The sequence below is a fragment of the Ananas comosus genome, linkage group 12 (assembly GCF_001540865.1).
Source record: "Ananas comosus cultivar F153 linkage group 12, ASM154086v1, whole genome shotgun sequence".
NCBI classification, from domain to species: Eukaryota; Viridiplantae; Streptophyta; class Magnoliopsida; order Poales; family Bromeliaceae; genus Ananas; species Ananas comosus.
The window spans coordinates 5,208,720-5,230,275 of NC_033632.1; the positions used below are offsets into that span (position 1 = coordinate 5,208,720).

Below are 21,556 nucleotides of genomic sequence, written 5' to 3' on the forward strand. Positions count from 1 at the left end.
ACCTCATAACAAAAATTAAAAAGGTTAGGGACCAACTTGGCAAAGCAGATAAAGGTTAGGGACGAACTGATGGTGTGATTAACCGCGTTCAAATAACAAGAACAGCTGAATTCATTTATAAATATTAAATCTGAAGTTCAAATCTTTTGTTTCAAATATATTGAAGTTCAAGTGAATTTCGTTCCATTTTGTTGCTTAAGCTTGTTTAATTCCAGAGTTTACTTCAAACTTCTTTTTTTTATTTTTCTCCCCTCTTGTTTTTTCATTTTTTAGAATAAATTTGCCACCAAATTAGTGCAAAATTACTTCCCAAATTCTTTAATTTCGTCAACTAATGAAATATTTGATACAATGAGTTGTCACTAGTGAATAAATCTTTTAACATCCATTGTAAGCTTTACGCATGCAATCACATTTAAAATTTTAATGAAATTGGCTTTCTCCAAACGTACGCTCTTAATTTACTCAACTCTCATATCGCTTTTAGATTTTTTTTAAAAAAATTTATAACAAATTTCCTCAATAGATTACAAAAGAACAATCAGGATTTATTGTTATTAAAAAAAAAATCCCATTTTCGTGTGGGAATGGTTGGATTCGGTTGACGTTACAAGATAAATTGAAATTAAATCATTCGGTTTGAGAAAAATTGTAATCAAAACCAAACCAATGGGATCCGAACACCAATTCGTTCAAGCCACAAATTTTGGTTTGATTTCGATTTGTTTAACCGGTTTGAACACTTAATTTTTTTAATTATAATTTGTATAGCAAATTCGTTAAGTTTTTTTTTTATTTATAAAGTTGAGCTTAGAATTAACTTACGTAGTACGTCTCCTGTGCTTTTGAAAGTGCAGAAGCTTTTATACTTTGTAAGTGGTTTTCAATAATAGGACATCCGATTCGACGATCAGCTCTATTAGACATAATCTACACTATTAGTACTTATCTAGAAAACAAATTTCATAATTTTAATTTTTCGACATCATTTATCAAGTGATCAAAAGATCTCAAAAGAGACTATTTTAACCGTCGATGTGGCACATTTTTTAATTCAACGGTATAAAATAATCCAAATTACATGAAACTTTAATACTTAACACCAATAACAAGATAAATATTTCTAATTTAAAATTTGGATCTTTTATTACTATTTTTTATGAAATTTTTTTTTTTTTCAATTGTTCATTTTGAAGCTACCCAATCAATAGGCAAATGAAGTCAAAAAATTATAAAATTTGACTTTTAAATAATTCCAATAGCGTAGATCATATCTAACGAAACCAATATCCGAATTGAATATCCCATCATCAAAAACGATTTACAAAGATGAAAGCCCCTGTACTTTCGAAAGCATGATTGAACAGCCAGCAAATTTTATAATTTTTCAATCCAAAACTAGTCCAACACCTTTGGTTCGAAAGTTTTTCGAACTAAAACCAAACCATCTACAATCAAAATGATCGAACCAAACAAAAATTGTCAGTTTCCACAGGGATATAATATTAGCCGTATGTAAGCTATAACCACTACTCAGCAGCACATGAGCCCATGTCTCGGCAATTAAAACCTTGATTACGACTCTAACTAAACCGGTCGACATGATACATCCAAAGACGACCCTCCGTGAGCCTGTCAGAATCGCATGGAAGATAGTTTATAAGCTGTCAACACATTCCAGTCTTTTGATGTTACCATGATTGATCAGACAGCAAATTGCGTAGCAGACTGGCTTGCATATTTTGGGCATCGCACACAAACCGGTCTTGAATGGAGTGGATCAATTCATCCTGATTAATTCCACCTTTTGCAGAAAGACTGTAATGGCGTGAGCCGTACCGCATGTAATACTCCGCCTCTGGCTGCCATTTTTTTGCAGCTTTGCATCTCCTGCATATGATCTGGGAAATAGAGAAGCAAACAGAACCAATGAAAACAGGCTATCATTTAGTTCCACTTATCCTGTCAGTAGCTTTACATTACTGATGCCCAAGACTTGCGATTTAATTGTCCTGTCAGTAGCTTTACATTACTGTTACCTTATGTTGGTAAAGTCAAGGTTCTTTTCCTGCTTCCTTACTTTCTTTATCTACTAACGAAGAAGGTTCGTCTGGTTTAAATGATGCAGATTTTGCCGCAGGGCTGTTCAGCTGTTGAACTCCATGAGCGAGTCCGGCCGGCTGAGGGATAATGTCATTGTTATCCTCTCCGCTTGCTGCTTTTGCGGATTTGAGCACGGATGGATGATTGCTTGCTCTTGTGGAGGGTACATAGTTTTCTTCACCAGCACTCTCGGGGGAATCATAGAACTGAGCGGTCGTGGGTCCAGACGGTTTGTCGGGAGTTTCGGCTTCCGACGGATGGCGGGCTTCTTTCGCTGCTCGAGCAAGCCGAGCTTTCCTATTGTTCAGCCTGCAGTTTAAGAATGGTTGAAACTCATGCAATAATTTGCAGTATCGTAAAACACATTGATCAATGATGGAGAGCGCGACAAAATCAAGCCACAGAGGCCCTAAATTGAAATATGAATTGTTGCATGCGATCTAAAGCAGTAAAATGCCTATATAAATAGGGTAAATTACAGCAATGGTTATACAAGTTAAATGTGAAATTTCTTGCAAGTCACCAAGCTTCCGAATTGTTTGAGGCACTACACTTTTTTTAACCCCTTCCAGTCAGATCACTTTATGACCTCTATTTAGCTTTCCGAACAAAACGATAATGTAAAGCTGATTCAATTGTTGTACCATTTCTTAAAAATGCGATAACTAGTAGTTCACCTCTTGGTGACAATGTGTCCAGCCGATACAGCTGTCAAATCACTTCCTGAAGATAAAAGTGATAATTGAATCATAATACATCTGGGATGACACAGTAAGTCAGCTAACAAGTCATCATCACATCATCCTGTGACGGCTGATTCAATTATCATATCATCCTTTTATGAGAAAATTAAATGAAATTCAATGGCATAACCTAATTAAAACAGTAATTGAAGTTTGATTGCCTTGACTAAAACAAACTGAAGTTCAGTAATCTAAAACAAAACTTCACCACAAAGTTCATTTACGAATGTAGTTTATCATAATACATGTTGTTAAGTGTGAAAACCTGTTTATGAGGCACCAAAAAACACATCAATGATCTATAATTTTTCAAATAAGGGGCAGTATTCGATGTTGGAATTATAAAAATTGGGTGTCCAAACCTTATGATTTTTAAGTACATAAAGTATAAACCCTCTAGATGTTGAAGATCACACCAAATAATTTACCATTTACATCTCACTTTTACAGATTTTGCTGTTGAAGATCACACCAAATAATTTACCATTTACATCTCACTTTTACAGATTTTGCTGTCTGATTTCACTTATAAGTGTGTAAAGATTACATTACTGTAACTTGACCATGATGAGTATGAATCAATATATAAAGTGTGCATGCATGCAAGCCACACACTAGTAACACAAGCACACCGACATCCACACCGTGTGTGCGTGCATGCATGAGAGAGCGCGCAGAGAGAGAGAGAGAGAGAGAGAGAGAGAGAGAGAGAGAGAGAGAGAGAGAGCATCTAATTAAAACAAAACAACAAGCCAGAAGGAGGAACTACCACTCTATGACCAGTGGTGAATTTAAGGTAATGTTATGAATATTAGATTTTACCAGTTCTTTAGTTGAGATGCAGTGATTTCTGAACCCTGGAAAAAGTAATAAGCAATCCTGTGATCAAACAAAAAAATTGTAATAGTAAAAGAGAAAAACATAAGAGTTGTTAATGTCAATACCTGGCTACTCAACTTATCTGCCCATGACTGCAACAAGGCTGCATTTCTCTGCATCTCAGGCTCTTCCAAAAGAGCCTCCTCAATAGCAGATATCTGTTTATCATTCATAATATTACGCTTTCGTTTTCTCGGCTGCTTCTCTTCCCCTTGAGTAGCTTCTGCTTTCTCATCTTCCTGTAAGCCAATTTCTTTCATATACTCTCCTGATTTGGCACACTCGCCACCATGGGGTATCACATCAAGATCCATTTTGCCACCATTGAGCTCCACACTGTTTGTTTCGACATTACAAATCTCTTTCTCTATGCTCCTAAAAGATCCATATTTATTTCTGTTGGTAGCTTGATTGACCTCAAAATCGTTAGGCAGGTCTTTGGCAGGATCTCTTGCAACGTCAATTCCAAGATTTAAAGTCTCTTGTTTACCACTTCCATCTTGAATATCCTTTCAGCATCAATTTTATTTAAAATTAGAAACAACGCCAAATTGAAAGAACTATCCCTCTTAATGTAGCAATTGCGAAATTGATGATCCCTAAACCCTAAACCCTACCAATATATGCAAAAAACCGTTCAGAAATTACCTTGTGAATTTTGTTGAAATTGGAGTCAGGAGAATTTGATAGTTTTGGTAAAGATTGCTTTATAGTTTCAACACCATCATCTGGATTGCCTTCATCTTTGGCCGCCTAAACCATCATTAATGAAGTTAGCTATAGTAAAAATAGTGCTGGGGGTCACTGTACATATCCAAATAGACAAACGCAGCAAAAAGGAAAAAACAAATAAAAAGCCAATATAAGCACATCACAAATAGCAGTAAACGTTTATTGATCTGCGTACATTTACGATGTTTACAATGGAATCAACATATGTGAATCACCGCCCTAAACTGAACATCAAATCAGCTAGTCATGATCTAGAACACTTTAGAATGCACAAAACCAAAGGAATGAACTCGTGCTTCTGCAATATGACTACACAGAGGGCACGTGAAGGAAACACAAATGATCTTAGGTCAGCTTGACTTTGTGCCATACAAATTATAGGGAATTTAAGTGCAGAATATTCTATCTACTTATGCACAACTCGCTTACTGACTGCTCAGCTGGGCTTCAGGATTTTTTTTTTTTTTTGCCTGCTCTAGAAAGCAATAGCTTTAAAAACAAGGTGTGACAAAACGTCTGAAGCATTTGCTACAACGAGAAGCTAAAATGAGCCTTTAGGCCGCAAATGCAGCTCTTGATTCCAATGCAGTGAGAAGCTGATAAAACAGTATTACTTAAAAAAGCTGTTAGTGCTTCTTCGAACGGCTCTAAGCCAAACTTCTACAAAAGTTTCAGTCAGGCAAAACAGACCCTTCATTTAGAACATGTGGAGTGGCAAAGGAATGCTGAGAGCAACCTTCAAGAAGCACCTTACGTAATATTTGGTTTCAAATACTTTAGCAATTTAATGCTCAGAACTAGTTAAGAAAACAATTTATATAAATTTGGTGGGAAGTTTTTGGGTTTTACAATAAATTGTACTAAATTTTTTGGATTTTCTGCATGATGCAAATAGTAGATGTAAGATCTATTTAGATCAATCAGCATTTTAAGGATTTCTTTCATAAGGTTCCAACTAGAAGGGAGGGCTGAGAAATTATTTTTAGCACAATATTGCTTGCCTAGAAATTGCACAGCTTGAGACTTTTGAACGATGAGCCCACGAACACCTACTAGAAGATTGAATTTCTCTCTCCAACAATGCTAGCAAGCATGGTCAAAATTCTAGTAAACAAAAGATTTTCGGATGACAAAACTTATTCGATGACAACAAAGCAGAACAGAACCTGTTAAAGACCTAACACGGGGCTCTACAAGCTCAAGCAAAGATCTAACTTTCAATAGGAGAAACCTCATTTTATTTGTTCTTAGAAAGCTACTTCGTTTTTCTACAAAAGTTTTAGCCTCTTTTAACTATAGTTCATATAACAGTTATATTTTACACTATAAGACCTATGTGATTCTCAATAATGCTTAAATGAACAGTAGTTTTTCCTAGTTGTTTACATTGTTATTCCTATTAAGTATGCAATGGAAAATTATTCGTTCCACAAAATGAGTTTTCACTTTTCAGATTTCAATGCAGAAATTTGTTACTTGCAATTTTAAAGTTATAACTTTGTGGAAGTATTTGACTTCGAACATTCATGACAAAACCTGATAACAAAAATCAAGGTGCATTTTCTCAATTATTGGCAAAAGCGCCAGTCCAAGAGGGCTCAAGACCAATGAAACTATTAAAATAGACAGAAAAAAGGACCTATCTCCAAATTTATAGAAATTTGTTTCTTTGCTCTTGTACTAGACTTCATCTTTGAATTTCTAAATTTTTTAGTCTGAACTACAAGAATTAACTACAATGAAACTGTTAAAACTTCCAAAACTTGAACTTTAAGACTCTAGAAGAGACTGAACGTGAAATTATGACTGAATTTTAATCAGAAGCAACAGTGGCAAACTAACAATGAGTTTACATGACCTAAGATTATAACATCAAGCATGAGCAGCCATGCCGCAGTTTGGTCAAAGCTATAAGTGGCATTAGGGCAGTTCACAATATCCTACGAATTGTTTTTCTTTTTTTTTGTTTTTAATGTGGGGGGGGTGGTGTTGTGGGTGGGTGTGTGGGGGTGTTGGGCAAGGGCAGGGACCAGGGGGATGCTACAGTCAATAAATTCTTACTGAATCCAATCATTTTCATAATGTTTTTGCAGATAAACTCTTTAATACTTTCCTCTTGCATTCGGTTAAATCCTAATGTAGTTCATGCAAAAGCAATAGCTGCATTGACAGTCAGGCGGCTAAAAGTGGGTCGGCCTCATGAGAATGATCAATCAGATTAACGTGCAATTCACTTATGAATTAAGGCGGGTGCCAACATTCCTACTGATCAGGTAAATTCAACGTTGGAATAAGATGGAACAAGAAAAATAAATAAGGCTTTAGAGTAATCCAAGAAGTTTAGAAAATAAATATAGCTTCTAGGCTCATCGGATATATCAAATTGGGCATAAAGAAAAACAAAAATTGAGTCAAAGTTTTTCTAGAAACACTGAAAAATTCTCTGAATTTCAAAAAAATTTTATATTTTTGCAGTATTTTCTGGATTTTATTAATTTTTCTGAATTAGAAAAAAAAAAAAAGACTATTCGGGATATGACATAAATGAAGTTTAAAAAAAGAATAAAAGCTTTTAGGTTCATCAGAAATATCAATTGGGCAAAAAAATATATATATACAAAAATTATCACGAAAAATTGCGGAATTTGGATCGCAATTGAACGAAAGTCATAATTATAGTGGGGGAATAGAATGTGTTTATTTTTGTTTACTGTGAACTAAAAAGAAATTGGGACTGTAAAAATTGAAAGGAAAATATATAGATAAAAAGGGAAGATTTAGGGAAAAAAATAATTAGGACTCACTAATATTTTATCAAGAACATTACAGTCAAGGAGCCTTCTCTTTTGCTTTACATTTGTTTCTCAATAAAGAAGAACAACTACAATGTCAAAGCCGAAGAATTAAACTTATTTTGTTGATCATTCTGAATGGTATGTAATCAAAACCATATAGATACATTTAATTGCAAGTAATCCAGATACGTTTAATGCAAATTATAACCAGTTTCAATTTTTGCAGTAAATTTCAAAGATGTGTGAGGCACAATAAATGGTATGGCTCATACAAATTAATATCAGATGAAGTTAATCACGGTACAATTACGGTTAGATATACTTACAAGATTTTCTCCAACCTGTAGATGAGTCAAATTCTGAAGTGTATCAGTAAATATCCTGCAAAAGAACTATCAGCAATGAAAAACAGCAACATTTGATTTATAACAATCGAATCACTAAAAATAAAAATAAAAATAATAGACCAAACATATTTATGCAATTCTCCTAATACAGCACAACTCTAACTTCTGATAATGTATTCAATTTTGTTGATGTGATTTCTTTAGAGAAGAGTGCTTTCTGGGAAAAGCTCTCTACAGAGTCCATCTTGAATGAAAGGTTAGGAAAATAATATGTACACTAAACTTTATTTCTTTTGTTGGTAAAGAAAAAGGAAATGAGCAACAAAAGAAAACTTTCTTGATGAAAAATTGCTCATGTCACCTTAGGAGTTGGACATCATCCTCAATCAAGAGGTTAGGTATCAAAGATTTCGCATACAGTAACAGCGAACCTGCACATTCACATTTACAAATTCAAATGAGGGAAAATAGTAGTGACAACTCTAAGAGCAAATACTCCCACATTTTCGCACAAAAAAAAAAAAAAACTTTTTTGGTCAATTTGCAATAACAGGACACCCCTTCATTTTGCAATTATAGCCCTTAACCGACCATATAACACTTGCACTACATAAGCATGTTGCACTATTTTTGACAATTAGTTCACAATTTTTAAGTACAGAACCCTCTGGTGGAGAAGCAGTTTGGTTGCAAAAATTGAAAGTGAGCTGTAGTTGCAAAAATGAAAGATTTTCTTCTTTTTTTCTTTCTGCAAAAAAAAAAAAGCCATATACTTAACCAAGAGGATGGTAAAATAACTGTACATAAGTTTTTATAAACTGAGGTAGCCCTCGGTAAATAGGAATTTGGGACATATGTGGAAGATTCAGGCTTCTCTTGGAGCAAGTAATTGTGGAACTCGCGAAGGAACAAATCTCTTTCTTGTTCTGTTTTACAGCAATAGAACTTGATTAGCTGCATATACAGGAAATGAGTGAACACTTTGACCATAACGAGTAAGATATCTGACCTTTGCATATGTTAGGAACAAAAACATGGAGATTTGCTATTATTTTGACCAAACATGAAGTCCTCTGTTGGGCATACGTAACTGAAGGCATGCTATTTATAATAAAAGGGCATACATAATTAGTTTCAGTCAAAAGAAAAGAAGTTGATTCTCCAAGAGAAACCAGTGCAATGCCAGCTGCAGTAAGTGGGTCGTATTCTAGATTAGCATCTTCTTCGATTGTTCGCAGATTCTCAGAGCACCAACTGCCAACAAACTCTTCATTCGGAACAGCTAAAATTTCAGTAAGAAAAGGAACCTGGAAAAAACAAGATTACAAATTGGAAGATAAATCAGATTTTAGATAAGAGTAAGTTGCACAAGGGTTAAACAACCATTGCATGAGGTTTCACTTTGGTCCCAGACCTTTCAATCGTTACAATTTGCGCCTAAACTTTCGTATTTAATGCAATCAAATCCTTCTAGTTGTACTACAACCACAGAGCTCCATCGACTCAGGTGGGATGCATTTGGGTCTACTGTCCACACCATCTGAACAGAAATTCCCACGTCGGATGCAAGTGGGTCTACACAATCTACCAACAAGGACTTAATTATAACATATATAAGGTTGGGATGGAAGTGAAACCTCGCGAAATGGCTGGATAGCCCTTGGTGCAGATAACCCTAAGAAAAATTACAGCAAGATTTGGATGTCTATTATACGGTAGTAGTCATAATAGGACATCGGAAATTTGAGTCATCAGAGAATATGTCAACTAGACGCAGTGCATTTATGAGCAGGAAACCCCTCGGATTACTCCTCTCATGAGAAGTGGCAGGCTGCTTTCCTTCTCTTCTGAATTGGGTTTTCAGCAAATCAAGAAACTGCATTCATGGGGCATTAAAAACAAATATTATTTTGGCAATGTAAGAAGTTCCATATGAGGCATAATAATTAGTAATTTATCTCCGAGCAAAAGAACTCACCTCTAATGCAACAGACTGTCCCAATTGCTTGCTCTTTGAGGAACCAGCGACCTCATCAAGGTAAGAGATATTTTCTGCTTCACAGAGCTGCAGCAACTGAGAGAGAGAGAGAGAGAGAGAGAGAGAGAGAAATAGAACTAGTAGCTTATTATTAACTCTCAGTTCGTATTAGATATAATGATGCAATTCGATAAAGCTTACAATAGATAGAACTTTTGCCTTCAGTCTGGAAACAGCAGAAACAACATCAGAAGACTCCTTAAGGCATTCTGGAACGCTCAACCTTAAAACTGTTCGAGCCAGTGATAGAATGCCACCGTTTTTAGACAGTTCCTGCATTATATTTAAAGAGTTAGTTCAATAAGATTAAGTATACACTTGAATAGCAATGTTGAAAAGCAGCATGGTATAAAAGATATTCATAAATCTCATTCTGCTCATAAATCCATTTTACTAAAAATTGTGCTTTTCCCCATCTTCAGAAAAAGCCTGCTTAGGCTGGGTCCCAAATGAGCTATCCACTTTATAAATGTAGAAAACTAGAAACGTTCAAGAGCCAAGTTTTTGGCCAATTAAAAATCTGGAGCTTTCAGTCTAGCAAGAAGCTCAAATGAGCTTCTGAATGCCAAAAGCAGAAATCTCCAAATTGAAGATTTTGCTTCTGCTACAACAAAAGCTGTCATGGATACTTTAACAAAAAACTTTTTATTGCTTATAGGTCAACTCGGACATCATTTGTGCAAAAAAAATCCAGCCGGGCCAAAGAGGCCCTACATACGAAGTCGAACAAAAATAAGAATTCTGCACATTGTTCGATTTCACCTTGTTTCTAAGGACACGATCGCGGAATGATTTCTGTTGGCACAACGACAGAAGAAACTGCAATGAAGCCTCACATTGTTGACAGATGTAATGAGCAGTCCTCAAAGCAGCCGGAAGACTAGACTTGTCGAGTAAGACTTCATCAGTTAAAGTTGACAGCTTGGTCCTCAAAATCCTAATATCTTCGTGCAGACTGTTGAAGGTTACATCCATGAATATATCAACCTAAGAAAGAAACAAATCATGCTAAACCATCAGTGCAATAAATGAGACATAGCAATACGATTAAAATTAGAAAAAAAAAAATTTCATATACACCAGAGGTGAAAAACTAGATGTTGAAGCACACATGCACTGAAAGCATGCAAGAAACAAGGAAAAGAATGTGGCTAAACAAATAAATATGAGCTGTCAAAGTAATGCCTCTAAAGTACAAGCCACGAATCAAGTGTAAAGCTCCCTTTGCGCACGCACGCCATCAATTGTGATTCAAGATGACCATGGAAACAAGCTCAGCAAGGTGCTAGCAATTGCCTAAAGTACAAGATAAACTAATCAAGAAAAGAGTACCTTGAATTAATTTAAAGACTATCAATCTTATAAATTTCAAGTTTTTTTTTTCAAGTTTTTCAGAATTATTATTAGCATGAATTTCAACGGAGGTGTTATTGATTGCATATAACTATTTAGAACATGAGCAGTGTAGACAAATTAAAAAAGTAAATAAGTAGGCCTCATTAGGTATCGGTGGCATTTTTTTAAAACACAATTTCTATGCAAGGTTTTAAGTCCCTATCGGCACGGGCCGTGCCCACTGTGCCGTAACGTGCTGATAAGGCATCAGCACAATATGAACCCTATGTCGATGGCACGGCTCAACGTCCTCTTTCTTTGAAATTAACAAATACTTATTTCCATAAAGTGAAAAAGATTAGATAAAATTATATAATAAGCAAATAGAATATATTGGTGCCAAAAAAATTTTAATATTTTATGTTATAGTGTGTCGGCACATGGGTATTTTTGTAACCAGTGTACATTGGTACGATACAGCGCGCACAATGTCGTACCGTGCCTGACGGCCTGCGAGCTCCCCTTGCTATGGCACTTAAATTCTTGCTTCTATGTAATTGGATTGAACTGGCAAATGGAATTCCTATTCTTATCATTGCAAGTTAGCTTGTGAAGTACAACGCTTGGATATGGAATGGCATCATCTTCAAAAAAAATGAATTAACGAAAAAAAAAGGAAGTTACTACTAAGTTTACATTTCTTTTGTTGCCAAAAGAAGCACCGTAGATATGTGAAATGACAGTAGTTTATTATCCACTTGCACACGCTATCGCATGTATTTGTGTTTAAGGAAACAAAAAAAAAGGCAACAGTATCAAATGAGGTGTAAGGTTCAAAACCTGCCTTGGGTTCATGATGTGTGCCACACATGTGCCATTAATTAATATGGATGCTATGCACAGGTGTTTATTTTTGTTACCAGTTATTAAAGTAAAAATGTTTGACTTATATGAAAATACACAAACATATACGAGCTGTAGAAATTTGTGCAATGCCAGAAACATCTAATGGGTTCACAAGTTAAGCATACATACATTAAATCGAATTGTAAAAATTCCAGTTCCACAATGACATCAGGAGGATTGTACTAACAGGATTTCTTGAATCTTAGTTGACTTTATAATTCAAATATAGCGAGCTGTAAATAATGCCTTGTATACTCAACCTGTCGTCCAAGATCATAATGAACTTGGGCTACATCCACTCGCCCCAGTATAGGCATGTTTGTTTGGGTGGAAGTGGGGTGGAAGTGAAGAGGGGGGAAGTCGTTTTCGCCATAAACGATTACTTCCGTTGTTTGGCTCACCGTAAAAAAGTTACGGTCGAAACTCGAGTTAACCTGAAACGGCATAATTGATTTTGGCCCATCGTGGGCCGAAGTCAATTACGGTGAAAGGAGGTGACAAAAAAATAATAAAATAATATACTAGGTAAAGATAGTTATATTTAAATATATTTAATTATGGTACTAATTACTCTTTTATTCAGTTGGCATATTTAAAATATGACAAAAATTGATTAATTAAGTTTTAATATTTTCTTTATTTAGTTTGTACAATTAAAATAGGATAGAAATTGATTAATTAAGTATTAATAATTTTTTTACTTAATAATTTTATTGTTGTAGTACTATAATTTATGTATAAAAAAATAATTTAATTATTTTAAATTAAATTATAATTATATAAAAATATAATTATATTATTTTTATTTATTAAATTATTTATTATTTATACATAAATTATAGTTTTACATCATACACTCTCTACCAAACAATCAGCAGAACTAATGAAACTTCACTTCCACAGCTACGAAACAAACAATGGGGAAGAAATAGTTTTAACTAAACTTTACTTCAATCCAAAGTCCACTTCAACCCAAAGTCCAGTTTCGGTGAAACAAACATGTCCTATAAGGGCAGGGACCCAAAAAGGCTATAGTTGGTATATATTAGGAGAATTGTACAGATATGGTACTTTGAGAAACTCATGGCATGTGCACGCCACACAAACACATATATATAACACATATAGTACACACATACATTAGTGCATGCATATATATATATATATATATATAGAGAGAGAGAGAGAGAGAGAGAGAGTGCGGCTAGGATGCTTATGGAAGCATGGAGGGCTCCGTGCTTCACTTTGTTTTCAATGTTCGGACTTTCGAATCGATGATCGGCTCCGTTAGACTTGATCTAGAGTATTTGAAGTATCTAGAAAATAAATTTTGCGATTTTTCGATATCATTTGCCTAGTGATCGAAATGGCTCAAAATCAACGGCTGAAAATAAAAATCTTACAAAATATGATGATACAACATTAAAATTTTATATCAAAGTTATTGATCTTGTTTTATATGATATAAAGAATTTTCTATCAAAATTTCATGTGATTTGGATATTTCTACACCGTTAAACTTACAACCGGCTCACCAGCGGCCATTAAATTATTGATTTTGAGCCCCTTCGATCATAGGCAAATGATATCGAAAAATCACAAAATTTATTTGTAGTTACTTCAAATAGTCTAGATCAACTCTAACAGAGCCGATCGTCGATTCGAAAGTCCGAATATCGAAAACAACTTGGAAGCACGGAGGGCTCCGTGCTTCCATAAGCATACCAGCCCACTCTATTATAAATAAATAATATATATATATATATATATATATATAGAGTCCGGCTGCTATGCTATCGATAGTACCAAGCACTTGGTGCTATCAAGTTTTCTGCCGTTAGATTAACCCCTTTAATTGTTTTTATCTGTTAGATTATACTATTCAACCAACCACCCATTCAACCCTAGGGGGTCCATATCATTATAACCGCACATTTCTCAATCCAAGGGCTAAAAAACTAATAGCACAAATAACTTGGTGCTATTGATAGTATTCCAGCCTAGTTCATATATATATATAGAATTGGGCTCCTATGCTTTTAGAAGTACCAAGTTATTGGTGCTTGTAGATTTTTAGCCATTGTATTAAGAGATATGCGGTTAGGATGATGTGGGCCCCCTAGGGTTGAGTGGGTGGTTGGTTGGTTGAATAGTATAATCTAATGGTTGAAAATGAGCCTAGAAGTAGATCTAACGGTAAAAAACTTACAAGCACCAAGTACTTGGTGCTTGTTGCTTTTACATGCACCAAGTGCTTGGTGCTTTTACAAGCACCATAGCTGGACTCTATATATATATATATAAGTCCGGCTGGGGTACTATCGATAGCACCAAGGATTTGGTGCTATCGAGTTTTTCACCTTTAGATTTAACCCTTTGATTATTTTTACCCGTTAGATTATACTATTCAACCAACTATCCACTCAACCTTAGAGTGCCCACATCATCCTAACCGTACATTTCTTAATCCAAGGGCTAAAAAACTAATAGCACCAATAACTTGGTGCTATTGATAGTATTCTAGCCTAGTTCTATATATATATGAAGATAATAAATATTATAAATTTAATTAACTATTAAATAATTAAATATAAGAAAAAAAATGACACCCCAACTTTCCAGGGGTTACCCACCCTAAGACTACTGTCGTCCTAGCACGCTTAACTCTCTTGACCTCTTGGGCCAAGCAAGCATCCAANAAGTCTAACGGAGCCGATCGTCGATTTGGAAGCCGCATCATCGAAAACAACTTGGTAGCACGGAGCGCTCCGTGCTATCGATAGTATAGTAGCCTAGTTCTATATATATATATATAATTGAGCTCCTATGCTTTTAAAACTACCAAGTAATAAGTGCTTGTGAATTTTTGGCCTTTGGATGAAAATTTGGAGCATTAGGATGATATTGGTCCCCTAGGGTTGAGTGGGTGGTTGGTGAAATAGCATGATCTGGGTGGAACTGGTCAAAGGGATAAATCTAACGGTGGAAAACTTACAAGCACCAAGTTCTTGGTGCCTTTAAAAGCACCAAAGCAGGACTCTATATATATACATTCATATGTACATAGAAACTTGTTGATAACACATCTGCATGCAACATGCACATGCACACACTTAACATTTCTTTTTCTGTTAATTAGTATAGATTTTGTTAAACAAATAAATAATTAAAGTACAACAATTAGGAAGCATGCTTCCAAAAACAAACAGTCAAAAATAGCGTATTCTCTATCTAAAAACTGCTATGAATGGGTCATTTCTATAGATCGTCTGAGGTGGATTTGATGCCAAACTAGTCTCCAAATTAGATTTGCTGTTAAGAATGTTATGCCAAGATGAACTCATCTGTGTATTAACATCCCTTCCATTACATTTTTGGATAAGTTATTTTATATCCTAATTAAAACTCACCTTTCCCCTTCTTCGTACGTTTTGATTTCTTTTTATTATTTATCTTGTGAATCAAATTTCTTTTTGTGTAACCTAACAAATAAAATTAGAACATAAATTCACCACTTCGTGTGATCCAGGGTTGAAATGCACCTTCAGGACACAAGATCTGGATTTGGGGTTCTTGTTGAGTTCTCGTCCAGGTACAACTGGTCCTTTCTCGTTTTTACTTTTTTCTCCTTGCTTCCCTCAAACTATCCCAGCACAGCTTAGTTAAACTTTAACATACATTTATCTTCTCTTCCTTTATCTCCTTTTTTTTTCTGTTCAAACTCACATTTTGCTCCTTGGACGAGTCAATGATTCCCCACTGTAAATTCACACTCACTATCCAAACACCTGTTGGCATTGTGTGTTCTGGTCCCATTTTGTTTCTTTACGTATTGCAAGCTCAACATGAAGCAACCAAACTACGTAAAAGGTCCTGATATATACACAAATGAGATGCACTTGATGTAAAACATTTAGAAAGAAAACAAACAAAATAAACCCTTTAATACCTAATTCTTTGATCTACAACAAGAAAATATAGTTAATTGGTAGTCCTTTTTTCAGCAATCAATTTGCTTTGGCCCTATAAATAATCCAAATTCTTGGTTATATATTTTGCCATCTTTTAATGCATGCAGTAAAACAACCAAGTTTATTGTGTTTGTGTATACACTCACGATAATTTCATCGTCAAGAAAAAGTCAAGGCAGTACATATTCTACAATGAAGAACAATACCATAGACAAAGCACTGAAAAGACAACTTCACAAACTTTGACAACACTTAACAGGAAAAGGGAAATTTCGAATAACAATCGGGGTTGAAGTTGTTGCAAGCAACAGTTTGCATAACTTATACCTTCGGATGCGCTAGTAAAGCATGAACAAGATCAGGCCATTGTGATGAAAGATAACTTGTTAGAAGGTGGAGACTGCAGGCTACGAGTGCAGAATGCAAAAAAGGGGATGCGCCAAGATGGTTGTCCTAAATTATGGGAAAAAAAAAAAAAGTTATTGGAAATTTCATAAGGAACCTGATGTAACTGTCAGTTTGCTCTGGCTTTGACAGAAAAATGAGCTTTTTGGCCCTAAAGCAAACACTCAATTTGAAGCTTCTGCTTACACTATAATGAGAAGCTATTAAGGAGATTTTAATAAAGAGAAAGAAACTAGTTCTCCTTGAAACAGTTGCACTCAAATAAAACTTCTGCAGAGTTCTAACGAGGCCAAATAGGCCCAATAACCAATCTGTTATAGTAATCGTGATTTTGTTTGCAGAGGTTTGAACCTGCTTTTGATGTGCAAGAACAATCAAAATGAAGAAGACCAGGTCCAGTACTTGTTCAGATAGTTTGACATCATCAAGGAGAACCTGGAGAAAAATCATACATTAGAAGCACGGCAATTGGTATAAAAATTTAATTCCTATGGCGTGAAGAGTATCAAATTGGAAAGAGATGGAACCCAAAGTGATCCTACACTTTGAACCATCTATTAGGCAAACATTTTTACAAGAAGAAAGAGCCCATTAAGTGGGCAATGATAGTTTAAAGGTACCAAATGGCGTATTGTTCTCAATCTAATTTGAAACAACCATCAAAATGTAGAAAGGATGGATGATGACTAAATTTACTTATAGACTAGTGATGCCAACCACTAGCAGAATTAGCAACTGAAAGCTGAAGTTATCACATGGAAACCTCCCATGACAATGACAAAGGACATGTTTAGTAAATTCATCTTTAGTTACATTCTTATACTTGAATATGGCTAGGTGAAGACGTACCTGCTCAAGTCTAGCATGCCGCGTTGCCAATTCAGACAAAGTATGCAAAAGACGAATACCACGAAGCAGATACGCCATTTTTGTATCTCTATCGGGTGACAAGATGACAGCCATAAGGTGCAGAGGAAGAGAAGAGGCAAGTTTTTCCATATCAATCTAAAAGAACACTGATGTCAGGGAATAAAAAAAGTAATGACGAAGAAGTAGATAAAAAGACAGTAATCAGAGAGCGCGCGCGAGCGCGTGCACACGCATGCACACAGAGAGAGAGAGAAATTACTTGCTTGACAAAACCATCTCTTGTTGTGTACTGCACTGTAAAATTTTCAGACTCTTTCAGCGACTTGCTGAGCTCTCTAGAGGACATTTCATTGAGTTCTTGAACAGCTGTAACTATGTCAATGTTCTGGTCACACAAACAAGAAATTACAACTGTAACCAATCACTAGAAAATACAAATAACTTATAAAATTAGGTTTTGAAGTTCTTATGAAAAGTGTTCCCATTTATGCTTGCATTTTTAAAACGACAATAATCAACATTTAAATAAGGAAACAAAGGGAAAGTAAATTAACTTTAACTGACTGTTTGATGAGCTGATTACATGCTTTATTGGAAAATATTAAACTTAGCACCAGCTGAAGTGCACAGCTGAAGTAATAATAATAAAAACGTCAAAATATCCCATCAAGTTTGAAGATTGTCACAACATAGAAGTTTACTACACGTTAAAGTTTAATATATAGCTCTATTTGTTAATTAGCAATTTTTGAACACTAAAGGGTGCACAAGCTCCAAGCAATGTGGGGTTTGAGGGTAAGATGTAGTACAATTACCACCATAATTGAATAATTTAAGCATCAAGCCAAGCTACTCAAACAAAATGTGATTTTTATCCAAGCCTTCTAACAATAATGTGGCTTCAGGGGTTTAACTGGAGCACAACACAAATTTCAGAAGTCTCTTACAAGTGTGAATGGTTTACAATTGATTATCATACCATAGTCAATCTTGAGGAAACTAATAACGAATCACGACAAAGGAAAAAGGAGAACTTTTAAACATCCTATGTAATTAGGGCTAAATTCCCAAAATAAAAAAATTTTGATGTTCCAATAGATACATGAGATGCTTCTGTCCTGATTCACAAAGAAATCTAAACCTATCTCTAACAATCCTTTTCGCTCATGATGCATGATGCATGGTGTCATTATACTAGCAATCCGTCCTACTACATAGTGGCTGTCATCATGAACCAATCTCCTCTTCTTTCCATTAGAACATTACCTTCAAAAACGCTCGCAAATGTGTAGAAAAGGATTGTGCCAACAAATCAAAGCAAGAATTTGGCCGACTTGATCTCAGTTTACAGAATACGACCATCAGTGGTAGGGCAACAACAGACCGCATTTAGTTTATAATTGATAAAATTGCTTATACATATCCCTGCATAGGGATGCAAGATCATTAGCAGGAGGGATACCCCGCTATGCCCGTCTCACCAACATATGTCCCACTAGGTGTGTAAATTGTTAGGATAAACTTCGATCGAATCCGACACCTGATTCGATAGGACGCAGATACGGTTGTCAAAATTTAGCATTTGACATATATTCGTATCCAAATTCGCATCTGAAAAAAAAAATCAAAAAAAATATGGATGTGCATACGGTTTCTTAAAAATCCAATTGTATTCGACCGTTTTCACCCCTTAGAGATAAGAGGGATGTTAATATATTGTAGGAAGATAAAGTTATTTTCAGCGGTGTTCTTTGTTTGCTTTACTAAGGATTTCATGTTAAAATTGCATTTATGTCTGTTAAAGTATTACATTTATTGAATAAATTATAGGCATGCGAGGGTTTGAACACGAATGTGAACTTTTAATTATATATTGTGTGTCTTACTCACTCAAATTTTAGTTCATATTTATATATGCATATTAGTATATATTATCATCTGAATAATATCATAATACAAATCCGACTTCATTTTTAGCGGACATGGTAACAAAAATTTAGCATCCAACACATATCTGCATCTGAAAAAAATATATATATGAATGCGAATATGATTTTGTCAAAAATCCGACAATATTCGACCATTTTCACCCCTATGTCCCGCCCCATATACCCCTCCAACACCCTCCAACTCCACGGCGGTGTCGATTGATGAATCCCTAGCTATCGGAATCTGCGTCGCGAGCCATTTTCTCTTCTTTTCTCTTCCCAAGTATATTTGGCTTTAATACAAGCCAGAGCGACTTAAAAAAGATCAGCACAATAGCCTAATCAACAACACATACAGCAATGCCAAGAGAAATTCAAGAACGGCATAAAGATATCGACCGACCGTTCAGAAAATCCGGCCAGCAAGAGATACCCTAAACATAACCATAATTATTTCGGCGCCTAAATGTTGAGTAATCAAAGCAAGCAAAAGAGTGGCAGGAGATGCGGAGACGAGCTGACCTTGGAGGTCCTCTCGTCGGCCATGGCGTCGAGCTCAGCAGCAGTCAGCACTCCGGGCCTGCCGCCCGCGCTGGATGAGCAAGGCGGAAAGGAGCAAGAGAGATCGCGGACGCTGCACACGCAGGCGAACGCACGAGGTGGTGGGGTTCACACTTCACCAATCACCCCCTATTCACGTGCCGCTAGGTCTGTCCAAAACTAAAAATTCAATCCAAATCCCGCAGATTTTAAAAATTTACATTCAAATCTGAAATCCGAACTTAAAATAATTATTTTTTATTATAACTTATATTTAAAATATAAGTTTAAATATAATATTAAATATTTATATATGCTATGTAATGTAAAATCAATTCAGGTTCGCGTCATGTTCGGGTTCAGATCTGATACGAACAAAATTTATACTCGAATTTAAATATGTCGGATTTTTATTTTTCGTATTCGATATGATTTTAGTATCGAGTAAACCCATCATCCCCTTCGGATTCAAATTCAATAAAAATTTTGAATATTCGTACATATTGACATCCCAACGTGGCGTAGGGGGGTGATGTGGGCCGGCTTGCACGGGCCGCACTATTCGGGCCGAAAACAGGCCTACATCTGGCCTGGCCCGGCCCCAAATTCGGGTCAGGTCGTTCCGGACAGAATTTACTACACCCAAAGCACAACACGACCATTGGTCACCTAGGGCACAGGCCGGGCCATATAATTTTTTTTATTTTTTGAAATTTAAAAAAGGGAAAACTTCAAAAAAAATCCTCTGTGGTTTCACACTTTTTCATTTTAGTACCCTGTGGTTTGAAGTGTATCAAGTTAGTACCCTGTGGTTTCTCACTTTATCACTTTAGTACCTTGTGATTTAAAAAACTATTGGGTACTAACTTGATACAAAATTAAAACCACAGGGTACTTAAGTGATAAAGTGAGAAACCACGGGGTACTAACTCGATACATTTTAAACCACAGGGTATTAAAGTGAAAAAAATTGAAACCACATGGGGGGTTTTTGAAGTTTTCCCTTTAAAAAATTCTAAAATAATTTTTTTCTAAGTGTTAGTGGGGTATTGGTGTTACAAAATTAGAATTTATAATTTAAAAAAAAAATATTTAAAATTTAAATTTTGAAAAATTATTTGAATAAAAGTTTAATCCTTTAAAAGCTATTTGGGCAAAATTTAAAAAATTATAAAACTTTTAAAAATTTATTTAGATAAAATTTTAAAAAATTAAATTCTAAAATTTAAATAATTATTTATATAAAATTTTAAAATTTAGAAATTATTTTTAAATAAAATTTATTTTTTTTGAAAAAATATTAGGGGGAGTATACCTAGGCCTAGGCCTAACTTCTTAGAGAGTGAAGGTGGTTTATATTGTAACCAAATCGATCACATTATTCACTAAGGCATGTTTGTTTCATCAAAATTGGACTTTAGATTAAAGTAGACTTTGGATTGAAGTGGAGTTCGGTAAAAACTACTTCTTCTATGCGTTTGTTTTATAACTATATATGAACGTGAAGTTTCTTGAGTTCTTCTATTTGTTTCGCAAAAAATAAATAATATAAAATTATAATTTATGTATAAATAATAAATAACTTAACAAATTATAATTATAATATAATAAAAAATAATATAATTATATTATATATAATTAAAGAATTAATCTAAAGCAACTAAATTATTTTTTTATACATAAATTATAATAATATACAATAATGAATTATAAATTAAAAAAATATAAATACTTAACTAATCAATTTTTATCATATTTTAGATGTACAAACGAAATGAAGGATATACTAAAACTTAACTAATCAAATTTTATCATATTTAAAATATGCAAACTAAATAAAAGAGCAATTAGTACCATAATTAAATATATTTAAATATAACTAGTATTACTCATTGTATTATTTTATTATTTTTTCTTCACCTCTCTTCACTGTAATTGAAGAGTGAGCCGAAGTTAATTACGCT

General features: G+C 34.8%; 1 protein-coding gene across 7 annotated transcripts; it reads right to left on the reverse strand.

The window, feature by feature from the left end:
* LOC109718191 (nodulin homeobox) lies at positions 1,346 to 19,725 on the reverse strand. 7 transcript variants are annotated; one of them, XM_020244259.1, is made up of 19 exons: positions 19,575 to 19,725; positions 17,384 to 17,509; positions 17,104 to 17,259; positions 16,606 to 16,689; positions 16,177 to 16,302; positions 12,139 to 12,312; positions 10,400 to 10,624; positions 9,779 to 9,910; positions 9,578 to 9,673; positions 9,314 to 9,475; positions 8,609 to 8,906; positions 8,403 to 8,525; positions 7,961 to 8,030; positions 7,579 to 7,633; positions 4,374 to 4,478; positions 3,791 to 4,234; positions 3,669 to 3,703; positions 2,040 to 2,412; positions 1,346 to 1,901 (listed from the first exon to the last, which is right to left on the reverse strand). In XM_020244259.1, exons 1-18 carry the CDS (start codon positions 19,596 to 19,598, stop codon positions 2,055 to 2,057), a joined length of 2,793 nt encoding a protein of 930 aa, XP_020099848.1. In that variant the 5' UTR covers positions 19,599 to 19,725; the 3' UTR covers positions 1,346 to 1,901; positions 2,040 to 2,054. The 7 variants fall into 7 exon arrangements, with proteins under 7 accessions (XP_020099848.1, XP_020099847.1, XP_020099849.1 ...); XM_020244264.1 differs by lacking the exon at positions 1,346 to 1,901 and adding an exon at positions 2,781 to 2,826 and having other exon boundaries at positions 2,279 to 2,412; XM_020244258.1 differs by having other exon boundaries at positions 1,346 to 2,412.

Bases quoted from the DNA above. Each gene is read 5' to 3' on its own strand.
- LOC109718191 (XM_020244259.1), bottom strand. From the start codon at position 19,598: ATGGCCGACGAGAGGACCTCCAAG. The intron at 16,303-16,605 runs GTTCAAACCTCT...CCCATAATTTAG, and splicing joins TTCTTGCACATCAAAAGCAG to GACAACCATCTTGGCGCATC. The intron at 4,235-4,373 runs GTAATTTCTGAA...TGATGCTGAAAG, and splicing joins ATTTCAACAAAATTCACAAG to GATATTCAAGATGGAAGTGG.